We start from the raw sequence: 22,191 nt of genomic DNA, 5'->3' as shown, positions 1-22,191 counted from the left end.
TTTTTTTCATGTTTTTTTGTTTTTTTACTGCCTTTTGTTGTCTGGGGTAAGAGTAATCTGGGGTAAACAGCATTCTGATCGGAGCTTCATCTGAAAATCTGATGGGTTTGATCAGAACCAAGGGGTCCAGCTGATAACAACTGCCGGTCCCCTCAAGAAAAGGTTTTGAATCAAATTAGATCAAGACGTTTTTATGCAGAGCTGTCTAAGTTCATTTTTTCAGTTAAAAGCATAAAAAAAATGGCATACTCAGTAATTTTTTTCATTTTTTTTTCGATTTACTTTCATTAACAATACTTTCAGGATTGGTTTTTTGTTAGTTGAATATAAGATTGATAAAATGATAGATGAAATGAATATATTATAACGATATTGAGAGATTTGTTCATATTCAAAATCATTCTCTGATCAGACTATTTCGAACGCACTTTTGTCTGATCAGAGGTGATTTCGAGCGCACTTTAGTCTGGACAATGGTCTGGAACTCGTCTGGACAATGGTCTGGAACTTGTCTGATCAGGGGTCACTTCGGTCTGGAACTCGTCTGATCAGAGGCTGCTTCGAGCGCACTTCGAGCTCACAATGACCTTCGAGCGCATACTAGTCTGATCAGAGGCTACTTCGGTCTGGGACGGTCTGATCAGAGGTCCCACTTGTCTGGGACGGTCTGATCAGAGGCGATTTCGAGCGCGACCTCAACCTGGGCATCTTTTTGTTTATTTACTTGTTTGTTTAATGGTTTATCTTCTTGTTTAGTGTGGGAGTGGTTTGGCGATGGTGCTGTTCTTCATGTTCCGAGACAGGACAGTGGTAATATTCATCGCCACTGCCATATATGGATTGTTCCTCTCCTCCATCTACCCCTCTGGCATTGCCATGGCCGAAGAATACCTCTCCATATCTAGTCAGTAAAATAATATATGATATATAGTAAATATAAATACACTTTTCATTGTACCATACTTCGAACTCATGCCGATAAGTTACCATTACTTTATCCTAGGATAACATTGATCTCCCAGATTTGCTTTCAAGCCAAGATACACTTTTGACTTGAAGGCCACAACAAAAATCGCATCGCAAGTTGAATAATCTGGGTAAAAGTCGATAAGTTAAAAGGTGACGAACAAGGACTAGGTACCAATTCTTAGCTTAATATGTCTTACCGAGCAGTCAATTTCTTCAGTTGATTATGAAACTGTGCGCAGAGCAGAAAATAAATATAGTGTATAGACTCTATAAATATAGTGTAAATTTGGTCATTCCATGGAGAATTTTATGAAGATCCCTTAAAGGATTATTCATTTTACAGTAAATATCCAATTCCTACGCTTCTAGTTTGAATAATGTGTCTATGTTAAGAAAAAATTATCTCCCTCTTAACTTTTCTGAAAAAATATCATTTTCCCTGCTTTTTAAACTAGTTGAACATAATTTTGCACATAAATTTGAAACCAATTTTGCAGAGTCGATGGAGAACTTCTCCAAGAGGAACTTCGAGAAACCTTGTATTGAAAAAATCTTTTTTCGATATTAGAGTTTTCGGAAAACTTAAACTGCTCGTTTCTCATCAAATATTTAAGATGAAAAACTTTTCATCATCATTAATTTTGAAAAACATCCAAATTGCGATATAAGATAATTAAAGATACAGAACTCATCAATACAGGCTTATTGGTTAATGGAAGAAACAGTTTTTTCTAAAATGTAGGCATGAAAAGTAAGCGTGTGACACAAAACTTATAAAACTCGAACAATCAAAATGCCTTTTTCCATCGTAATAATTATACATTTTTTACAAAATAGACTGAGCAAAGCAAAATTATTTGGTTGTATAACTTTAAATGTTTTAAGATTGCTCTCAAATTTTTATGTAATTAACTGTTTTTCGTAAGAATGTTTTTCGTTTTTGTAAGAATTTTCGATTGAGCACGATGGTAGGAATCACATATCTAACAAAATTTTGCAAGTTGAACTTCCTTGGTAACCTTTTTTCCTCGAGTCTTCAAGCATCACTATTGACAAATAATTTGTTAACAAAAGGTAACAAATGTTGAAATAAGAAACAAAATTTGTAAAAGAAATAGAAAAATCAAAGAGCTGCACTATAACTCTCTCTCTCTCTCTCTCTCTCTCTCTCTCTCTCCTGCATTGATTTGATTCTGAGCGAAATGGTTTTTTTCAGCAAGAAAAAAATGAAACCAGTCTGCAATTCAGTTGTTGGAACAATGCACTATTTAAAACTGAATTCTATCTCAATAAATTTTTCTTTTTTTCGATAAATTTCAGCCGTTACTCATCTGCCGCAACTCGCTTTTAGATAGCGTGTGGAAAAAAAACATTCGATAAAACTTAAAGTGGACATGATTATTAATCTTTAAGATATTTAACAAATTATTAAAAATAAAAAAGCTCTGAATGAGATACTTTTATGTCAGAAATCTGCTGAATGCGCTGAATTTTGCTGAAATTTTGTTGGCTTTGCAAATATATGAGTGCAAAATTTTGCTTAATAATAAAAGAATTGTATTCAAACTTAAGCGCATTTCTTAAACAAATGCAACTGATTTCATCATTTTTGGCTACAGTTCCTGAATTTTGTACAATTTGTTTGATCTGCGGTTAGCATTTTTGTAAGAAATGCGGTGCAAAAAATAGCTTTTTGTAGGAAATGCGCTGAAATTATGTAATGATTCCGCTAATTTTCAGCTCATTTCTTACATAATTTCAACGCATTTCTTACTAAACAATTTTTAATATAAAATCAAATTAGTTGATAAGAATTTCAGGTATCAATGGCGTTGTGGGTTATGTGATAGCAACGTCAATAGCAAAGAGAGTTCAAGTTTCAAGCATCACGAGTTTTTTCTTAAATTTTGGCGGTTGTTAGTGCAACTTTTACGAAATTTCAGCAGATTTCAGCGAATTATTATGTAAGGTCTTTGAGCCAAAATTTTTGAAAAATGAGTACATTTCGACATATCTCTTACATACTAATTATTAAATTTCTCGGCCGGGAAAAAGTGGACTGCTTTACCGAAAGGGGAGTCAGGTTTATAAATTTTTGTTTTGATTGCTGATAACAATGTATACACTATGGTACCAAAAAGCTACGTGCAGCATGATTTCTGCTTTTGAAGCATGATTCATGCTTCATAAACATGATTTATGTGCGCTAAGGCGTGAAAAGAGGCGTGAAATTTAGAAGTTTTAAGAGAAATTTCATTCTCCTTTTCTCCGCTCAAACAGAAAAGATGGTTAGACCACTTTGTTCTTTCACCGTTTGCCAAGTTGTTACGCTACGAGATGTCGCATTTTTGTGGTCTCAAATACAAAATCAACTCAACTTCAAGTCAAGATCCAGTGCACAGTATGCATAAAAACGTTACTTGAAAAATAACAATTTCGAGGCCCAATAATTATGGGCGATTTTGAAGCAACGATTACAAAAACAGACAGTTTTCCGGGAAAATTTAGAAAAAGTGTATGAAATTTGGATTGAAATTGAACCAGACGTCACGAGAAACCTGTATGAAAACTATGCAAACAATCCACTAGACGTCAAAAAAGCTAAAGGTGTAATGACACGTTATTAGAGCACAAAATTTGAACTGAAAATGTTATATTATTTGATGTTTGTATTGCTTTTAAAATCTTTAGGTGTACGTAGCTTTTTGATACCATAGTGTATGATAAAGGTTGGCATAAAGACAGATGGTCGGCATAAGTGAACCCATTTTAACGATACTTCAAAACCATTAAACCAAACAAAATTTCCAACAAAAGTAACGCAGTCCAAACAATGGCAATTTTCCCCACCTCCTTGGTCTACAAAATAACATCGCCCTTCTATGAGAAAGATATCTTCATATCTTTGCAAAAAATATGGAACTTCAATAAGTTATATTTATAGCCAATTAAATAAAGGTTTATGGAATGACCCACCCCGCTATTCTCTGGGGTTGCGTTAGGAAACAGCCACTTATGCCCCAATTAATTAACCATAAAATAAATTACTTCCGTTTACAGCGTTTCGCAATGGTTTGTTGATTGTTTCTTTTTTGTTTTTTTTTTGGTGAAAACCCTTGTTTTGATTGCATGAGTATCAAGTGCACAAGGCAATTTGTTGGGATTATTTACATTTGTTGTTTACATTTGTCAGGAGATGGTGAGACATTTTTTGTATGTACCTCAAGCAGATCAATCCTACCGTAATTAAATTTACATTAATACATGTCATCTTTGTATACAACGCGTTTTCTGTTTAAGAAACAACAATAGCCTCTCTCCTGGCGATGGAAAAAATGAAACTGGTTTTAAGTCATCAAATCAAATAATAAAAGTGTGTGAAGAGTTACTCGAAAACAGTTAAGTCATTTTGGCACACATTTCATTGCGAACTGAAGCTCAAAATACAAAGCACGCTGTATAAAAGCTAAAAAATTTTCGACTGTGATAACATTGATCTCAGATTTTCTTATAAATTGATATTTTTAAAAATAAGTTGAACAAAAAATTCCATTTAGCAGTTGCTTTGGGGGTAGTGTTAGCTGATAGGGGAAATTTTACTACATTTATAGTACAATGGACTAAAAGCGTCTCTAGATTCCTGAAACTTCAAGACATCTTTGAACCCCTTAGATAATTTTAGTGTCCACGATTTTAAGTTTGAGATCCTAAGCGATGAAATTTATTCACAATGCAGTGAAAATGTTGATCGAACGGGATAACTCTTAAAATCAACTGCCCACGAATTTCGAAAAATTATAGAGAAACTAATTTTTACCTCAGCCCTAACACGGTGAGCTCAAGGTGAACTGAATTGAAAGAAAAACGACGTGAAAGCCGGCTAAACATTATATAATAGCTACATATAAATTTAGAAATAAAACATTTATAACCGTTACAATCAAGGTAGCGTTTATTTTTACAATTTATTTTGTACTGCACTGCACGTGCACTGAACAAATTATTGCAATCCTATGCAATGGGCTTGCAAACCTTTTCACCAAAGGACCGATATCCATGGCCACCCCAGTCGAGACCAGATGGTTATCTTGCGAGATTCAGCCAGAAACTTGCAAAAGCTGCCTATCTTGCAAGATCTGACAGAAAAATGGTTATCTTGCAAGATCTGGCAGAAAAATGGTTATCTTGCAAGATTCTTGCAAATTCGTTCCGGTCGAGCTGTCCTCTTATTGGCTCTCATTCATGCAACACATTTCATTTCGGCCAAAAATTTACTTAAGAATCAGTTGCGTGTTTTTTAAGAAAAAAAATAAATTTGAATAGATTTTAAATCTGGAAATATGAATTATCTGAAGAAAACAAATTAAAATCTGCCTTTGAGAACTGTTAAGACAAAATAAATTACTACCAAAAATTATTTTTCTTCAACTTTATCAAGATTTACAAAACTACGCGTCTATATTACCTTTTCTGATGAAAAAATTATGTGTTATTATTCTTCGCATCTTAAACAGCTTTATTTCGTTTAATTTAGCTCCTTACGCTTAATTTTGCTTGCCAATGCCCAAAAAGTTTGATACTTAGATTAATACTTTTCTTATGTTTTTTAATAATTGTCTTTCGCTTTTTTGTCGATGCGCAAAATATGTGTACATTCGAATATTGCAACCGTTTTAGCGTTTTCTTTCCAATTGTAAGGTCTTTTCAAGTGTAAGAAAGTTTTTTTTGCAAACGGCTATCTTGCAAGATTCTTGCAAAACGAACGGTTATCTTGTAAGATTCTGGCAGAACGAATGGCTATCTTGCAAGATTCTTGCAAAAAATGGTTATTTTGCAACATCTTGCAAGATTCTGGCAGAAATTCTTGCAAGACGATGTATCGTCTTGCAAGATTCTGCCAGATTCTGGCAAAATCTTGCAAGATAACCATTCGGATCCGGCTTGGGCATGCCTCTTGTCCTCTATAGGATGCAGATCAGAAACCACAGACCCCGCGTAGAAAATGCAACTTTTTAAAGAAAAATATGAATTGGCATTCAAATAAGTTTATTTTAGTAAAAAAATTCATTTATAAAATTGAATTTTTTTGTTCAAAAACTGGGCTGCCCGATGAACTGCATGGATTAAACCTTTAGCATTTTAGTAGCAAAAAAAGTCAGATAACCTATTTTTTCAGAGACAACGTTTTTGAATGGATTCAGTGTTAAAATTATGGCAAAATTTTTTGGGGCGGTTGATGTGTTCTTCAATTTTTTCTCTCAAAAACGAAACAAAGGGTTTTTATCAATTGGACAATTTTCACAGGAAGCCAGTACTTTTGATAGGGAGATTATATAATAGTGGAAAATTTTGGAGTAGCCCTATTGAAGATAGAGTGGCCCACCAGGGAATAATGTTTAACTACCTCAGAAGTTTTTGCATGCGGAAAAACCTCCTCATCAAAAATGCCCGTTTCGTGTAATACTTTTCTAATTGATGAAAAATGCTTTGTTTCATCTTTAACAGATAATTGAAAATCACATCAAACACTCCCAAAAATTTGCAATAATTTGAACACAGAAGAGTCTATTTTAAAATCTTTGTCTTGCAAAAGATAGTGCCAGATTTTGTATTTGCAACTGGGATTTATCTTCCTGTTATTTGTGTTCCGACCCCACTTGTGGGGGAGGAACTATATACTCAAATGGGTTTTTTTTTGTTCCGTGAATTTTGGCCGATCGATATATTCATCGTAGAGAAATGTGAGTGGTATTATTAAAAAGCTCTCCTAACGTAGATTTCGAAATCAAAAAGATTTTTTTCATTTTCGTATTTTTGAGGAGTTATCGAGGATTGAAGTTTTGTGTGAACACCGCATATTTGGCATGATTTTGTTCACTTTTAGTGTCATTTTTCTTAAAATTATCATTTTTTCATTAAAAAAATAAATTCAAAACTAAATTTCAAGCCACCAAATGAATCAACTTTGTGTTCTCAATAGACAAAAGGCAATAAAAAGACTAGTTCTGATCTTATATGGAAGTTTACTATCAAAAAAAAAATTCGAACTCTATTTGAGAGCTGTTTTTTTAGAGAATTTTTTTTCTTTTTTGTTTTTTAAGTCACCTAAGGACTAGTCACTTCTCATATTGAGATTACATGATAAATCTCATTTACAGTCAAGAGAAGCCCAAAGAACAAAAGATCAGTTTTCAATGAATCGCTATTTTTTTTTGTCTTTGACTCCGAGTTTTTGTAATTTTTAATGAAATGTTGATGTTCTTTTTGATCTTTCAATAGTTTTTTGGAGTCCTATGGCACACACTCCAAAAATTCTCAATGGGCCTTGAGTGATCCTACTTAGGGCTTTGAGTTGACAGCTTATGGCTGTTAAGACCTTAAAAAAAATTTTTTTCGCAAAATTTTTTGAACAATTACCAATCTTGGTCCTATTTTTGTGTACTATAAGTCAGCATTCGTGATGACAGGAACCCCCTCCTTTCTGCTGCAACCAAAACTAATCAGTTGAGCTGTTTTATCTTCTAACTATTGGTTTTATGACTTCGATGCCACAAGATTTCAAAAAAAAAGTAAAAATTTTTTGATATTTTTGTATTTTTGGTTCCTGTTGAAATCTTATCACACTAACGCAATATTGATAACTCCCATTGCCTAAGAGAAGACATTCAGTTGATTGCATATTAAGTTGTCAGAAAAAAGTTATGTTTAAATTGGCTTCGAATATTTATTCTCGCTTTTTTCTACTGAAAATTTGGTTTTTGCCTAGGTCTGATTTTGCCATAGTCAAAAGTCTTTTATTGTGATTTTCTATTGATTACCTATGCAAGTCAATTATCCTTGTTCGCCCATCGAGGCATAACTTAGAGTTTTTATTGACTTCCTTAGAAAGTTGAAAGCTATTGAATTTAATGGCTGTTTAAACTTAGAAAATAATTTTTTAAAAATTTTTTTTGATCTTTAACCGATCGTTAACTTATTTTAGTGAAATGTTACTCAGTTTCCGTAAAGACAGGATCCCCTTACTTTTAATTGCAGCCGACTTGAAATTGGTCAGCGTTTTGTTCTTCAATTAATGGTTTTATGAATCAGATGCCACAAGATTTCAAAAAAAAAATTAAAACTTTCGGACTTTTCCTATTTTTGGTTCCTGTTGAAATCTTTTTATAATATCCTAATATTGATAGCTCTTATTGGTTTAGAGAAGACGTTAAATGGATAATAAAAATAATTTCCAGAAAAACTTATAGCTTAAATGGCTTCGACACATTCTTCTCGCATTTTTCTACTGAATTTTTGTATTTTGCCTGTATTGGTTGTTGTTCTCATAGTCAATGACTTATTGTAATGAATTATTGATGACATATGACTGGCAGACATCCCTGTTGTCCCACTGAGGCTTTCTATTGAGTCTGTTGTCCCATTTAGCGAAATTATTGGCTTCCGTTGAAAGCTTTGAGTTTAATGGCGTTGATAATAAGAGGTTTCTCAATTTCGTGGTTTTAATGTATTTTTTTTATAATTTTTGATTCTCTGAAGTCATATGTTCAAAAAGAAGAGTCTCTTTGTTGTTCAAAAATTACTTGAAAACGGAGAAGTTTTCACTGAAAAGATCATTTCTAATGCCTTCGACGTTTTTCTCGCTCTTTTTTTTTCAATTTGCAGTTTTTGGCTGTTTTTTGTTCTTCAAGTGGCCGTAAAACTCTGACTGGTCTCATAACCGACGATTGATTAAACCGACGATTGATTAAACACTGTTATCCAAATCGGTAAGTTTAAAGCGGATAGTCATGAAGTTAATGATAGACATTTTCAAAGATTTTTAAAACTTTTTAGTTTGTTGTTCTTTTTGTCAACTTGTAACGTACTCATCTTTGAGGGGTCCGATCCAATTCCTTGTATTTCAAAAATAAACATTTCTACTGATATTATATCAGAACTGATGTTTTGTTTTTTGGTCAAAATGCGTTTTCATAAGGTTTTGTGAGTGCTGTATTTGTGTTTCTTTTTCTCTTCTTATAGCACATCAGCGTAATAACAAATCCAAATTATTTTCAAATGTGGCCCAAACGAACCTAATTATTCTTTCAGTCTAGTTTTTGCTGAATTAGTATAAATAAAATTTGAAGGAAATTATACATAATATTCAGATAATAGTTAAGGATATTATTGGCTTCAATAATTTGTGTTTGCGCGAATTTTTTTTAACTTTTTTTACTATTTCTGCGTCTTTATCCTGTTCCTATGGCTTAGTATAAAGACTGAGTAAAGTCTGAATTTTGTGTAAACTTATCAAAAATCATTTTGTTAAGAGCCAATGTATTTTAAGACTTTTGAAAATATTTCATTTTAGAAAAGTGTTGAATAATTTTTGAATTTTGCCTCAATATTTATTCTTTTGTCGATTTGTTACCTAGTCTCAGTAAGGAAAATTTCCATCTGCCGTACATTTAAGTAAGATTAAATTTGTGTAGTTAAGGTTCTATCCGATTAAATTTGGACGTTGTTACTAGGTGCTTCTAAATTTAGTTATTTAGCTTTTGCAGTGAAATTTTTGATTTTTCTGTTTTTTTTTCTCTTGGTTTGTTTTAAATACAGATCTCGTGTAATGAGATTTGGCATTATGTAATTGAATTCGTATTTAGGATTTGTAACGACTTTTTTTAGACACGAATATCTGTTTTTGTTATCTCTTCATTTGTTTGTTAAATAAGGGCAAAAATGTAGAAGAGGTCGAGTCGGAACATCATGTGCGAACGCACATTAGCGAGCCGCCTTGTTGTCTATTAAATTTTCAACAAAAAATTACCTGAGTGCAATAACTTTTGTTGCAAAAGGTTTGTGCTTCTATCAATACGACAGAGGTTGATATCGGTTATGCCACTGTTAAATTATGAATACATGTTGAATATTCTATTGTCGTTTTTAATTAGTAATGCGTTGAGCTCTAATTAGAGAAAATCAGTTCAGCACTTTCTACCAAATTTGTTCAAGAACTCTCTATTTGTCTGAAGGCTTCTTCTCTTTTCTGTGCTTATTGGAAAGCAAAAGCAAATTTGTCATCAAAGCAAATATCATTTTACTGGCAATGAAAATAAAAACATCTACTGCAGAAATTGTAAAATTAAAGGAGATTACTTCTTTTTAACTTTTTCTCTATATTTTAAAATTTTATGTTGATTACTGTGTAGGTTACCAAAGTATAGATATGAGGATAACAGGTAGAGTTGATAGTGCCGTGAAATTATAAACAAAAAGTTTATACCCCCCCCCCCCTCCCAGTGGTGTTCCAATTGCAGGTTTCCTTTCATATTACACCACCATCATTTAGCTTTCTTGCTTTTCCCCACTGTAAAAAAAATATTACGTCCCTTGCGGCTTCTTGGGAAACCTACAGCTAACGTTGCTTCACCGGTATAAATTTGTTCGAGAAAATTATTCAAAGATGGTACAATCAATTTCTGTTTGTCTTTATTTCAGAAATTTCATGTGAGTAATTGTCATTAACGAAGACAAATAACCAAGTTAATTTAACAGCTCGTTAACTAACATTAGTTAAGTTTGGTGCTTGACTAACCCACATAAATGTCCTTTTTATTTAGTTTTTCGAGAGTCTAATTTGAAGTACTCTTACTTAGTTCAACAAATCGACCTGATCAGTTCTTTCTGTTCAATCGTTACTCATTTTTTAACTCTCAACTTTATCTTTCTAATCCATGCCAAAAATACCTTCAAAAGTTTGGTTTGCTCTTCCGTTTATTTAAACGATTATCTAAAATAAATGACGGTTGCATTAAATGTTATTAGGCCATAATATATCAAGTCTTTATAAACCGATCGAAGAACTAACAAAAAACTGACATGCAGTGTTTCAAATTGACCACGTACATATGTAAGCAAAATATCAGAAATACTAAAAAGAAGTTTGGCAAATTATATTTGAGGCCATTTTTTAATTGTTTTTCCGCATGTTTAGGTTTCATGACAAGTGTGTTGGTGATGTTTGCTGCCGCTGGAGAAATGTGTACTCCTCTATTGGTTGGATGGGTAAGTGACAGAAAATTTCTTGTCTTGGTAGTGCTTAAAAGTGTTCGGGAACCCACAAAGGTGTTTGTAATTTCCAAATCAGACTATTCATCGAAAATTTTTGCATGTTTCAAAGCAACCTGTTGCCGATTAATGGAATAACTTTTGGGTTTTGTTTAATCTGTCAGGGGAAAGGGAAAAACTGTCACTTTGCAAGAATTTTTGGGAAGTAAACAATCGCTTTGTGTTCCAGCTGTTTGACAATGTGGGGCCAGTGACTCTGATCTACTATGAGTTGAGTGCAAGTGTTTTTGGCCTATTCCTTCTCTTCCTCGCCCTTCTGGTGGCTTTCAATGTTATCTCAAAACAAGATGCCAGTAAGTGTGCACCCAATGCAATTAAGGAATCTTGATACACTTTTACTTTTAATTCCCTTCTCTGTAATGTTAGAATTAATATCAGATACCAATAATTTGTCCTGTTGCCGAGATTCTCAAGATTTCAAGATCTTAATTATCTTGGCAAAACTCGGCATGCCTCAAAAAGATCTAGTCAGGCTAAGTTCTTATGGTCTCTTCTGCCCCAAAATTTTTATTAGCTCCACTTTCAAAATGCGCGTTGTTATACAGCACGTTACCATGTAAGAAAAAATAATATGCGCAAGGGGGGGCTTAAAATCAATGTGCCATCTAAGTAAGCGAGGGGGGGGGGGGGGGGGGGGGGGGGCAAATGGATTCAATTTTCAAATGTTCTCATCTCTTCTCAATATGCGCAAACTACCTAAATTTATGAACCCCACGCAAAAGTTTTTCCACATATCGTGAGGTTTTCTGGCGAAAATGCAGATCAGGATTTGCTATATTTCTCTCAAGTTTTGCAGCAGTTGTTGCCATTGTGCTTTGTTATGAGCATTCAAACATAAAAATCGAATTTGATAATTTTTCTCAACATTGCTGCTTGTAATGTAAATATAACGTGCAGCATTACGTTTAGGAGTATAAAACAGAATGCGGAAAGCAAGAATCTTTTAAGATGACTTGCTAAATCCAACATCCATTTTCACATTCTGCTCCAAAGCAGCAGATTGTAATTCATTCTATATTAGACAAGGAGGCTCTGTTTTGTGCGTTTGCACATTAGGTTCTGACCCCGCTCATCTACATTTTTCACTTAAATGTCTACCAAATGAGGAAGAGATAAAAAATAACAAATAAATATATCGTTCAACAAACTACTAAATGAATAAAACAATCTGCCTTAGAGGGCCGATGAGACCTCTGATTACCTTAGTATGATTACCAGAAAAGACAAAAGCAATAAAAGTCAAATAATTACAAATACTAATTACGAACAAAACTCATTGTCCATTTTTTGAAAACCACTAATAACCGAATCAAAATAATGTTATCAGCTAAAACTTACACCAAAGAAGATTAACCTGTACTTCAGTAGAAAAAATATGGGAGTTTTCCTTAATGCGACTTGGTATTAAATCGACAGGAAATGAGCAAATTTTAAAAAAACGCTGCTTTTTTGAAGTGCAGATCGAAAAAAAGTGCACGAAAACGACGTCTCAGCCAACTAAACTTCGAGTTGTTCTCTCAAAACATTGAAAATTCTTTATTGCATTTTTCCAAATGACCAGACGACTACCCATTATCGTGATACAACGAAAAAGAAAACAAAAACCCGCAAAACTGGGAGAATATGCAAAAATCACGAATAATTTACGAAAAACTGGTTGAACGACGAACAAAGACTATTTGAAGAAAATAAAATCATTCTAAAGTACAAATTGTATTCTAATAGATAATGGATGTGACTTAGAGATGCTAAGCTACAAGTTAACAGAAAAAAGAATGGCAAATCTCAGAAAACGTTTGTGTTTTTTTGAAAAATCAAACATTTTCTAAATTTATATTTGACATAAGTTTTCGACCTAAAGAGTAAACAGCTATCTTGCAACTTTTTCGAAAGCCAATAGCTCCTGTTGGTAAGGAGACTAAGACAGAATAACTTTATATAGAATCTGAGCTAAAAAATATTCACAAACAACTTTAGAAAACCACAGGGTTGAAAACATTAAAATTCTAAAATTATAACCGCGAGAAGAACTAATCTTCTTTTGCGTCTCTTTTGAAAATCCTGAATTGTTTTTGTAAAACGACGCTCTCAAAATGACAGCAAAAAAACACTAAAATGGAAATGTATCTAAATTACACAAAAATATTCTGAAACAAATTGTCTAAGCCCTGAAGACATCAGGAAAAATGTTCAAGCGACACTAAAAACAGCGTTTGGTTCAACAAAACAAGAAGGCAATCTCTCAATAATGAGGTGGAGTTACGAAAATGATACTACATTGTAAAATGTTAAAAACGCAAACGAGAATAAAAAGGGATAAATTGAATAATCGTTTCTTGAAGAAACTGTCACATTACTTAACAATCTAAGTGGGAAAAAAAGAACAAAAAAAATTGTAATTGAATTTTATATTATTTCCATAACATATGGTATTAAGGGCTGCGACACTTCTTGAAGAATTTGGTAGTGTTCTTTTACCCTGAATTTGATGTTAGTTTTTGATGCCATATGGCAAATCCTTGGTAATTAAAGTTCTCAGCGGAAATCTACAGATATTTAGATGAACCTAATAACTGACATCAGTATACAGCTAATGGTTTTTTTGACTTAAATATATAATTTTTTAAGTACAAAAACCATTAGCTATAAACTGATGTCAGTTATTAGGTTCATCTAAATATCTGTAGATTTCCGCTGAGAACTTTAATTACCAAGTAATTGCCATATGGCATCAAAAACTAACAACAAATACAGGGTAAAAGAACACTACAAAATTATTCAAGAAGGGTCGCAGCCCTTAATACCATATGTTATGAAAATAATATAAAATTCAGTTACAAATTTTTTTGTTCTGTTTTACACTTAGATTGTTAAGTAATGTGACAGTTTACCAAAGAAACAAAAACAATAGCCAAAATGGGCAATTATTTAAAAAATTACAAAATTTTGCTTGAAAACTCGTAGTACCAAAACCAAGAAAGCGTTAATTTAGGACAATCCTCCACGAAAACAGTTTGATTCTAAAACAAAGAAATTTTGACCTGTGTTTATGTAAAATCCTAAAATTGACAGAAATTATACAAAAAGTGACATGTTTAGAAAATCACTAACATTTCCTTAAAACAAATAAATTCAATGACATAAAACAGTTTAGGTAACTACCGAACGCATGATACTGATTCATTTACCCTTCTTGAAGAAACCATTTAGTTTTTTGAATGTTTGAACTTACTAATCAGACTGCAAAAAAGAATTACAATTGACGGTAAACGAAAAGACATCAGTTAAAGTTTACTAAAACTTTTCTTCAAAGCCATAAAAACCATTAGGTTCTCTGAAAACAAACAAAATCTACTTTTGAAATAATTTTTATCTATATGGGAGCTACATGGGAGAAATATGGGAGCTTTAAGGAGGCAGCGAATAAAAAAAATGCTGGTAATTAATCTTAAAAAACGAAAGCAGACGATTTTGAAAAAAAGTCATCACCAAATCAAAAATTATAAATTTCTGATTCTAGGAGTCCCCTATATCGACTTATCCCTAATTTTTCCAAGTGCCACACAAACCACCCAGCTGTTTCAAATACTTGCGAATTAGACCAATTGTTGAGTGAAATACTTCAAAAATTAAAAAAAAAACGATGATGGAATTTGTATAATTATTGAGTTAAATATGCAAAAACAGGCAAACTTTAAGTCCAGAAGACTTTTATAGGGCGCCGTGTTTCAACTAACTTTTTTAAAGAGATTGTGTCAGCAGTTTTGAGGCCTCCACTTTCGGCAAACTTAGGTAAAATTGGCGGAAAAAGCAAATTTTTCGCAATTTTTGATGAAAAAGTCTGAATTTTGAAATTTTTATAAAAATTTTTAGCCAAAGAAACTCCAATCAAACAATTGAGCGGCACTCATTTATGCAAAATAGTAACAATATAACTCTACTGTTAGGTTTTTTAACTTATTTAAAATTATAATAGCAAAATTGAGCCAAATAAAAAAAATTAGTGAAATTATGAAAAAAAACTGTCAAATATTCACAAAACTTTAAACCTCGATGACTCCCTGTAAAAAATCGAAATCCAAAAAAAATTTCTAATTTCATATTCTAGGATATACGTGCTTTTTAATGATACCACTCTCGAATCTGCACAATGAATTTATCGATCGGCCAAAATTGACAGAACAACAGAAAAAAAAATTTGAGTATATAGTTCTTTCCTCCCTCCCCACTAAAGTGGGTGTCGGAACAAAAACTGCAAAAATGGTGGTAGATACGTTTTATTGAGTAAATTTTGTGTTTTTCTCATTAGGTGAAATGCTTAATAAAATCTGCCCTGAATTGTCGATCTAGAAACGCTTTTTCAAAAAAAATAAATCAACTAACCTTTTGGGTAGTTTAATTCCATGTGTCTTAAGAGAATATATAAAAGAGTTTTCTATTACATTAATTTTAAATTGCACGTGTAACGAGCTGGGTGTAGCCATGGAACTCGTATCTGCTTTGTGAACTTTTCACAGCGTTAGTTCTTGCTGATGTGGTGGAGTTTTGTAGCGCTATGTTGTTCACTTTCGAGTTGTCTGGAGTCTGGTTATTGCAAATGGTTACAAGCAAAGACACCTACCTAAAAACACGGTGCTCAAGACAGGACAACTCTAATTTGAAAATTGACTAAGACATCGCGTTTCCAAACGCAACAGAGTATCAGCAGAGGACAGATCGCATTTTGACCCAAGACTTCAATTTGGCGAAAACAGTACAGATTCATTTATGACCAACCGTAACATGATTGGCTCAGAACAACCATAATACAACTTTCTTCGATTTCATACAATGTCATATAAGACTCTTAGTATTTATACTAGGTCATATAAGTTTCTTAGTAATAATACTTGGTCATATAAGATTCTTAGTAATCATACTAGGTCATATAAAATTCTTAGTAACCATATCATGTCATTTAAGATTCATAGTAATCATAACTGAAAAACTAAAAGTTAAGATAACTCCCTGTAAAAAATTAAACTAGAAAACCTCTTTTCAATTCCATTGTCTAGGATGCACGTGCTTTTTAATGATACCACTCACAACTCTCTACGTTGAATATATCGATCGGACAAAATTGACTGAACAAAAAGACCCTATTTGTGTATATAGTGTCTCCCTCCCCACTAAAGTGGGGGTCAGAATAGAGGCGGATATCTTTCTCTTCTTTGTTTTCTCTTCTGTTTTTGTTTGTTTTCGATTACTTGCAAAAATTCAAAAAAAAATCAAAACGTCTTCATGAAAAAATGTGAATACATTTCTTTTTATTAGGAATCACAGTCCTGAAACAGTCACTACAGTTAAATAAACTTATCACTATTGACACCCTGATTAAAACCGACCATAAAAATCTGATCTTGTATGCAAAAGATTTTAAAAAATTAGAAAGAATTCGTCGTTTCGTCAAGGGACTTTTCTTAAACAAATTTGAAAACAAATTGATTGCAGAATTACCGGGTTGAATAAAACTTTTAAAAATATAATCAAGGTGTGGATATAAGCGATAAAAACTGCTAATATCAATTTCAGTTAACTTTGCCTTAACTTACTTTAATTTTTTTTAAACTAATGAGGTAAGTTTACCTCAACTTATCTTAAATTTAGGATTTATTTACCTCAGCAGTTAAGGTAAATAATTCAATTAAGCTAAGGCAAAGTTTAAGTTTCTTATTATCGTTAAGGTATTCTTAGTATTCTTAGTATCGTTAAGGTGAAAACTTACAAAAATTTTAAGGTAAATTTGGGTTGACTTGACGACTTCTTTTAAGGTGGTGAAGCCTTAACTTTTAAGGTGAAATTAATAAGGTTGGGTTAGCTTACTTCGAGGCAAGTTAAGGAAAGACAGTTTTTAATTAACAGTTGAGGCGAGTTAAGTTCTTTTTTCAGATAAATTACAATAACTTTATTTAATATGTTTATAGCCTGCTATGTATCAAATAGGATTGCCAAAAGATCTATTTTGCAAGGTCGCCTGAAATTTTTGATGTGAAATCATACTTGTTCATGTGATTTCTTGCCAGTCCATAATAAGAACAGATTTCTTCAAAATAGAGAGATCATCTGACAAATTTGCTTAGTAGTAATAAGTTATTTGCTCGGTGACATTTCAAAACTATCAGTTTAATTTGAAAACAGATGCGAACAAAATGTGTTAAATGTTAAATTAAACTAAATCAAACGTAGGTGGTCTTTTACGCCAAATTTAAATTTACTGCAATTTGTATCAGTGATTTATCAATGAATCAAAAGTTACTAAATCTTGTAGTAGTTGTCTGATCACTGATTGGATGCGAAAATCACTCAGACAAACAAGCTAATGATTATGATAAACTAAATCCCAAATGTAGTTAAAGTTCTTGGTTTAATAATATCAGTTGGCGGCACGTGGAATTAATCTTACTACACGTCAGACGAAATGACGCCTTATCTAATCATCGAAATGCTTTCATATCTTCAAATCAAGTAATCTAAGCGTAATGTATTAGTCATTTAGATTTCCAATCATGGGCTTCTTAAACCGGCAATGCTGTTACTTCGAAAATAAGAATCAGTGATGATTTGATCATAACAAACTCAAAGCAAATCCAGTACTGAATCATAGTATGGTCATGGCAAAATGTGCGCTGAGTCCGTCATTTAAATGTCCGTAAATGTTGACTAAGAGCATGTTGATTAATCAGTGTTTATTATTACATAAACAAAGTGCCGTCAACATCTGTCGAATTGTGAGTTGAATTTCATTGAAGTCATTGTCGCCATTAGTCGAAAAATTTGAAAAGGCAAAAGAAATGAAAATATAGCTATTGTAACCGATATAGCTAAGCAACCAAGAGTGTTTTGTAACAAACCCATTCTTCGCAAAACTTTTAAGATAAAGATTTTGCTGGCAATGTTACTCAAGTATAAATTGAAAGTGACGAAACACTCACAATTGCTTGCCATAAACAATTAACATAAATAACAACAATATCAGTAAAATTTGCGTGGTTCCTTGTTCCGCTGGGGAAGTATAACATAAACACGCTCAAAACATTTACTAATTTCTATTCGCTTTCAATTTTTTTGCTAAAAAATTCTATCATTTGGACCATTTTTGTACTACTGAAAAGCATTTTTGAAAACATTTGATGTGTGAAATTCTCTTTAACGACTTCTTTTCACTGAACAATCTTTTCCAATTTAGATCAATGTAGGAACTTCGCTCATGTCATTTTATTAATTTTCTGTTTGGTTTTCAAATGAACCTCAAACTAATTTGAAAAATGTACTTTTTTTCTGTTTTTGTTGAGACGAGATCGTAATAAGTCTTGGATTCACTTTTTCTGCATTAAACATTTGATATTTTCATAAGGCATACGATCATGCAATACGGTATTTTTGCAGCCTTTTTGTTCCGACCCCACTTGTGGGGGGGAGGAACTATATACTCAAATGGGTTTTTTTTGTTCCGTGAATTTTGGCCGACCGATATATTCATCGTAGAGAAATGTGCGTGGTATCATTAAAAAGCTCGTCCAGCGTAGAATTCGGAATTAAAAAGATTTTTTTGAATTTCGTTTTTTTCGAGGAGTTATCGAGGTTTAAAGTTTCATGTGAACACTGGATATTTGGTTCACTTTTACCGTAATTTTCGTTCGAAATAACGTTTTTTCTACGAAAAAATTTAACTCAAAACTAGATTTCACGCCAAAAAGTAAATCAATTTTAGGTTTTTAATAGACGAAAGGAGATAAAAAAGACCAGTTCTAGTCTTAGAGGGAAGTTTAATATATAAAAAAATTCGAATTAGGTTTGGGAGCTCTTTTTTTTAGAAAATTTTGCAATTTTTATGTTTTTTCAAGTAACCTAGAGACTACTAGACACTTTTAATATCGAAGTTCCGTTAATTACAAACCTCTTTTACGATCAAATGAAGCCCAATGAACAAAAATTGGTTTCGAAGGGATCGCTCATGTTTTTTTTTTGGACTCGTATCTCAAATTTCGTAATTTCAAATGAAATTTGGATTTATTTTTTGAGGGTGTTACTAAGGTTTTATAATCCTATGGCATAAACTTGTTGACTAAAGGTGCAATAGATTTGCTAATGAGCACTGAGTGAACCTATCTAGTGCTGTAACTGGACAGCTAATGGCTGTTAAGGCTTTGAAAACAAATTTTCGAAAGTTTTTTAAAATTAGTAAATCATAAACTTAGTTTTGTGAACTGTAAGTTCGTCTCAGTAAAAACAGGATTGAACTCCTTCATACAACTGCAACGTAAGTTAATCTCATTGACGGCTTTATCAAATAACTATTGGTTATACGTCTTCAATGCCACAAGATTTCAAATTTTAAAAAAAAATTTTTGGACATTTCGTTTTATTGGTTCATTTTGAAATCTTATCACGTCATCTTAATATTGATGGCTACATCTTCCTTTAGTGAAGACGTCCAAAGTATCATAGATAAAATTTTCTGAGAAAAAAATATGGTTTAAATGGCTTCAACACTTTCTTCTCCCGTTTTTCCAAAGAAATTTTGGTTTTTGCCTGTATTTGTTGGTTTTTTTCATAGTCATAAGACATATTGTGATGTCCTATTGATTATCTAGTTATCATAAACAACCTTGTTTTCACATTGTGGCATAGCTGAGCGTATTCATTGAATTCCTATGAAAGCTTTTGAGTTTAATGGATGTTAAGACTTTAAAAATATTTTTTTTAACATAAATCAATCTTTAGCTTATTTTCGTGGATTGTAAGTCAGTCTCGGTAATGACAGAACCGCTTTTTTTTCTACATCAGCAACAATTGATCTAGTTAGCGGTTTTGTCTTCTAGCTATTGGTTTTTTTGACTTCGGTGCACGAGTTTTCATAATTTTTATAATTTTTGGATCTTTTTTTAGTAATTTTGGTTCCTTTTGAAATCGGATTACATTATCCTAATATTGATAGCTCCCATTGGCTTACTGAACACGATCAATGGATCGTTGAAAAAGTTTTCAGAGAAAAAAGCTTATGGTTTAAATAGCTTCGACACTTGCTTCTCTCAATTTTCTACCGAACTTTTGGATTTTGCCTGTTTTTGTTGTTGTTTTCATAGTCAATGACTTGTTGTAATGTCTTATTGATAAATTTTGAATGACAAACATCCTAGTCGTCACATCATCTAGGCATAATTTAGCGTATTAAATGCCTTCCGTTGAAAGCTGTAGAATTTTTTGACTTTGATACTATGGGTTTTCTCAAAAATTACGTGGTTTTGATGTATTTTTCTTTGCCATACGACTTATTGTGATGAGTTATTGATGTCACATGAATGAAACCTATGATTGCTATTTCATCGAGGCAGAATTTAGTTTGTTTAATCAACTTAAAATGTAGCATTTTTTATTAAATTGAAACATCTATTTTTGTTATCTCTTCATTTGGTTGAGTCAAAAATGTAGATGAGCTCGGGTCGGAACATCATGTGCGAACGCACATTAACAAGCCGCCGTGTTCGTTTTAAAAATCATTTATCCTCTTGCTCAAGCATGCGACTACCCGACTTCCGAAGCTGTTGATTTTGGACGAAAAGAGTTGAAGGTCTATTTTGCTTTTGGGTCTTTGTTTTGTTTTTAATTTAAAACGTCAGAAAATTTGATTTGATTAATTCATAAAAGTATCAAAATGTTATTTTGTTTGGTTTCAAACCATTAAATATCAAGATAGTCTAAATAATTTTGAATTGCTATGATGATAGGAATGCTCGTACATTCTGCAATTCGCTCTATTTACAAAAAATTTAGTCGAAAATACAAGAACTTCGAATTTGGTAAACTAGATGTGTCAAAGAGCTGAAGAAACAAAATTTTATGTGTGCGCCGCATTCTAAAAAATTTTGAAGAAATCGCGAGGATTAAAAATTCGAGGAAATTATAATAAAAACAACAAAATGTAGGAACAAAACGGACCATTTTTTATGCTTCAAAACTTACCCACGAATTTCTACATGTTAAACCGAACATACCAAAGCTTTCCTACTTTTGAGAACCTAAGATATCGAAGATTTTTATGCATACAATCAATGTTGCCAATCAAACCAAACTTTCAAACAAAGTTTTCTTTTCTAAGCCAATCTTGACCACAATTTTTCACAATTTTTTAAAAGTTCTGGTTTAGTCTGCTCTAGAATGATGGGACTTGTAAAGTCATAATTTAACCGTGCATTGGTTTTTTTACAATTTGTTGTAGTCCAAGCCCTATTTTGATGAACAAAAAATGGTTAATAGAAATTGACAATCGGCAATGGCAGGACCCAAAAATACATAATCGGAGGGGGCCTCAGTCACATAAACGATCTTGTCAATGATCGCTCGAATGTCTGACATTAATATTAAATGTTCCACATTTTTAGGCAAAACTTATACAAGAATTGGGACTTTGTGTCCGTGGTGGTGGAACTGCATCGGAATCCACCAACCAAACATCAATTCCGAATCTGTCCTCAGCCCAATCAACCAATCAGGTTCTAGTAACAAAAATGACGTCATTAGTCGGCAGCCAACGAGCGGAACAGCTTGCAATGGTGCGAAGTCGTATTCCTCAATAAACAATTAGCATTGCCAAAATAAATAGAATTTACGCATGAATTTCAGTGTTGCTTTGAGGAAATCATATAGTTTTTGTATAGACTTGTATTTTGATTTAAAATATTATTTAATGTGTAAATTTGAATGATTTTAGTAGGAGATAATTATTCACTATTGCCCCAAAATGATAAGCCCTCATGGAAAATTTTTAATTCTTCAAATTTCAACCCCCTCCCACAACCGTTTATGATACAAAAAGTTATGATATTACTAACTAGGGAACAAGAAGCTGCTTCATTTAATGAAATAGTAAAATGGCCGTCACCAGCAGCATACTATTTTTGCAGGGGTTGAGTGTGTGTTTTTGCCTTTAAATGAGATTTTATTAACAGTGAGAAAAAAATTAACATAATTTTAGAAAAAATTGTGCCAATATGCGCATATCTTTTGTATGTGAGGGTTTATTTTTCTAGCACCAATTGTGTTATGCTGCGATAAACTGATCTGGATTTCAATGAC

At 32.6% G+C, this 22,191-nt stretch overlaps 1 protein-coding gene across 2 annotated transcripts; it reads left to right on the top strand.

Moving 5' to 3' along the window:
• The first annotated feature begins 761 nt into the window (after positions 1–761).
• Positions 762–21,904, top strand: LOC142355318 (major facilitator superfamily domain-containing protein 4A-like). Of its 2 annotated transcripts, XM_075407527.1 has the most exons (5): positions 762–904; positions 10,158–10,187; positions 10,943–11,013; positions 11,246–11,369; positions 21,498–21,904. In XM_075407527.1, exons 1-5 carry the CDS (start codon positions 775–777, stop codon positions 21,698–21,700), a joined length of 558 nt encoding a protein of 185 aa, XP_075263642.1. In that variant the 5' UTR covers positions 762–774; the 3' UTR covers positions 21,701–21,904. The 2 variants fall into 2 exon arrangements, with proteins under 2 accessions (XP_075263642.1, XP_075263643.1); XM_075407528.1 differs by lacking the exon at positions 10,158–10,187 and having other exon boundaries at positions 21,498–21,903.
• The last annotated feature ends 287 nt before the right edge of the window (positions 21,905–22,191 follow it).

This window comes from Convolutriloba macropyga, unplaced genomic scaffold, assembly GCF_964194025.1.
Source record: "Convolutriloba macropyga unplaced genomic scaffold, txConMacr16.3 SCAFFOLD_1242, whole genome shotgun sequence".
Taxonomy (NCBI): domain Eukaryota; kingdom Metazoa; phylum Xenacoelomorpha; order Acoela; family Convolutidae; genus Convolutriloba; species Convolutriloba macropyga.
Note: the sequence above shows the minus strand (reverse complement) of the source record. Positions and strands in the feature narration are given on the sequence as shown.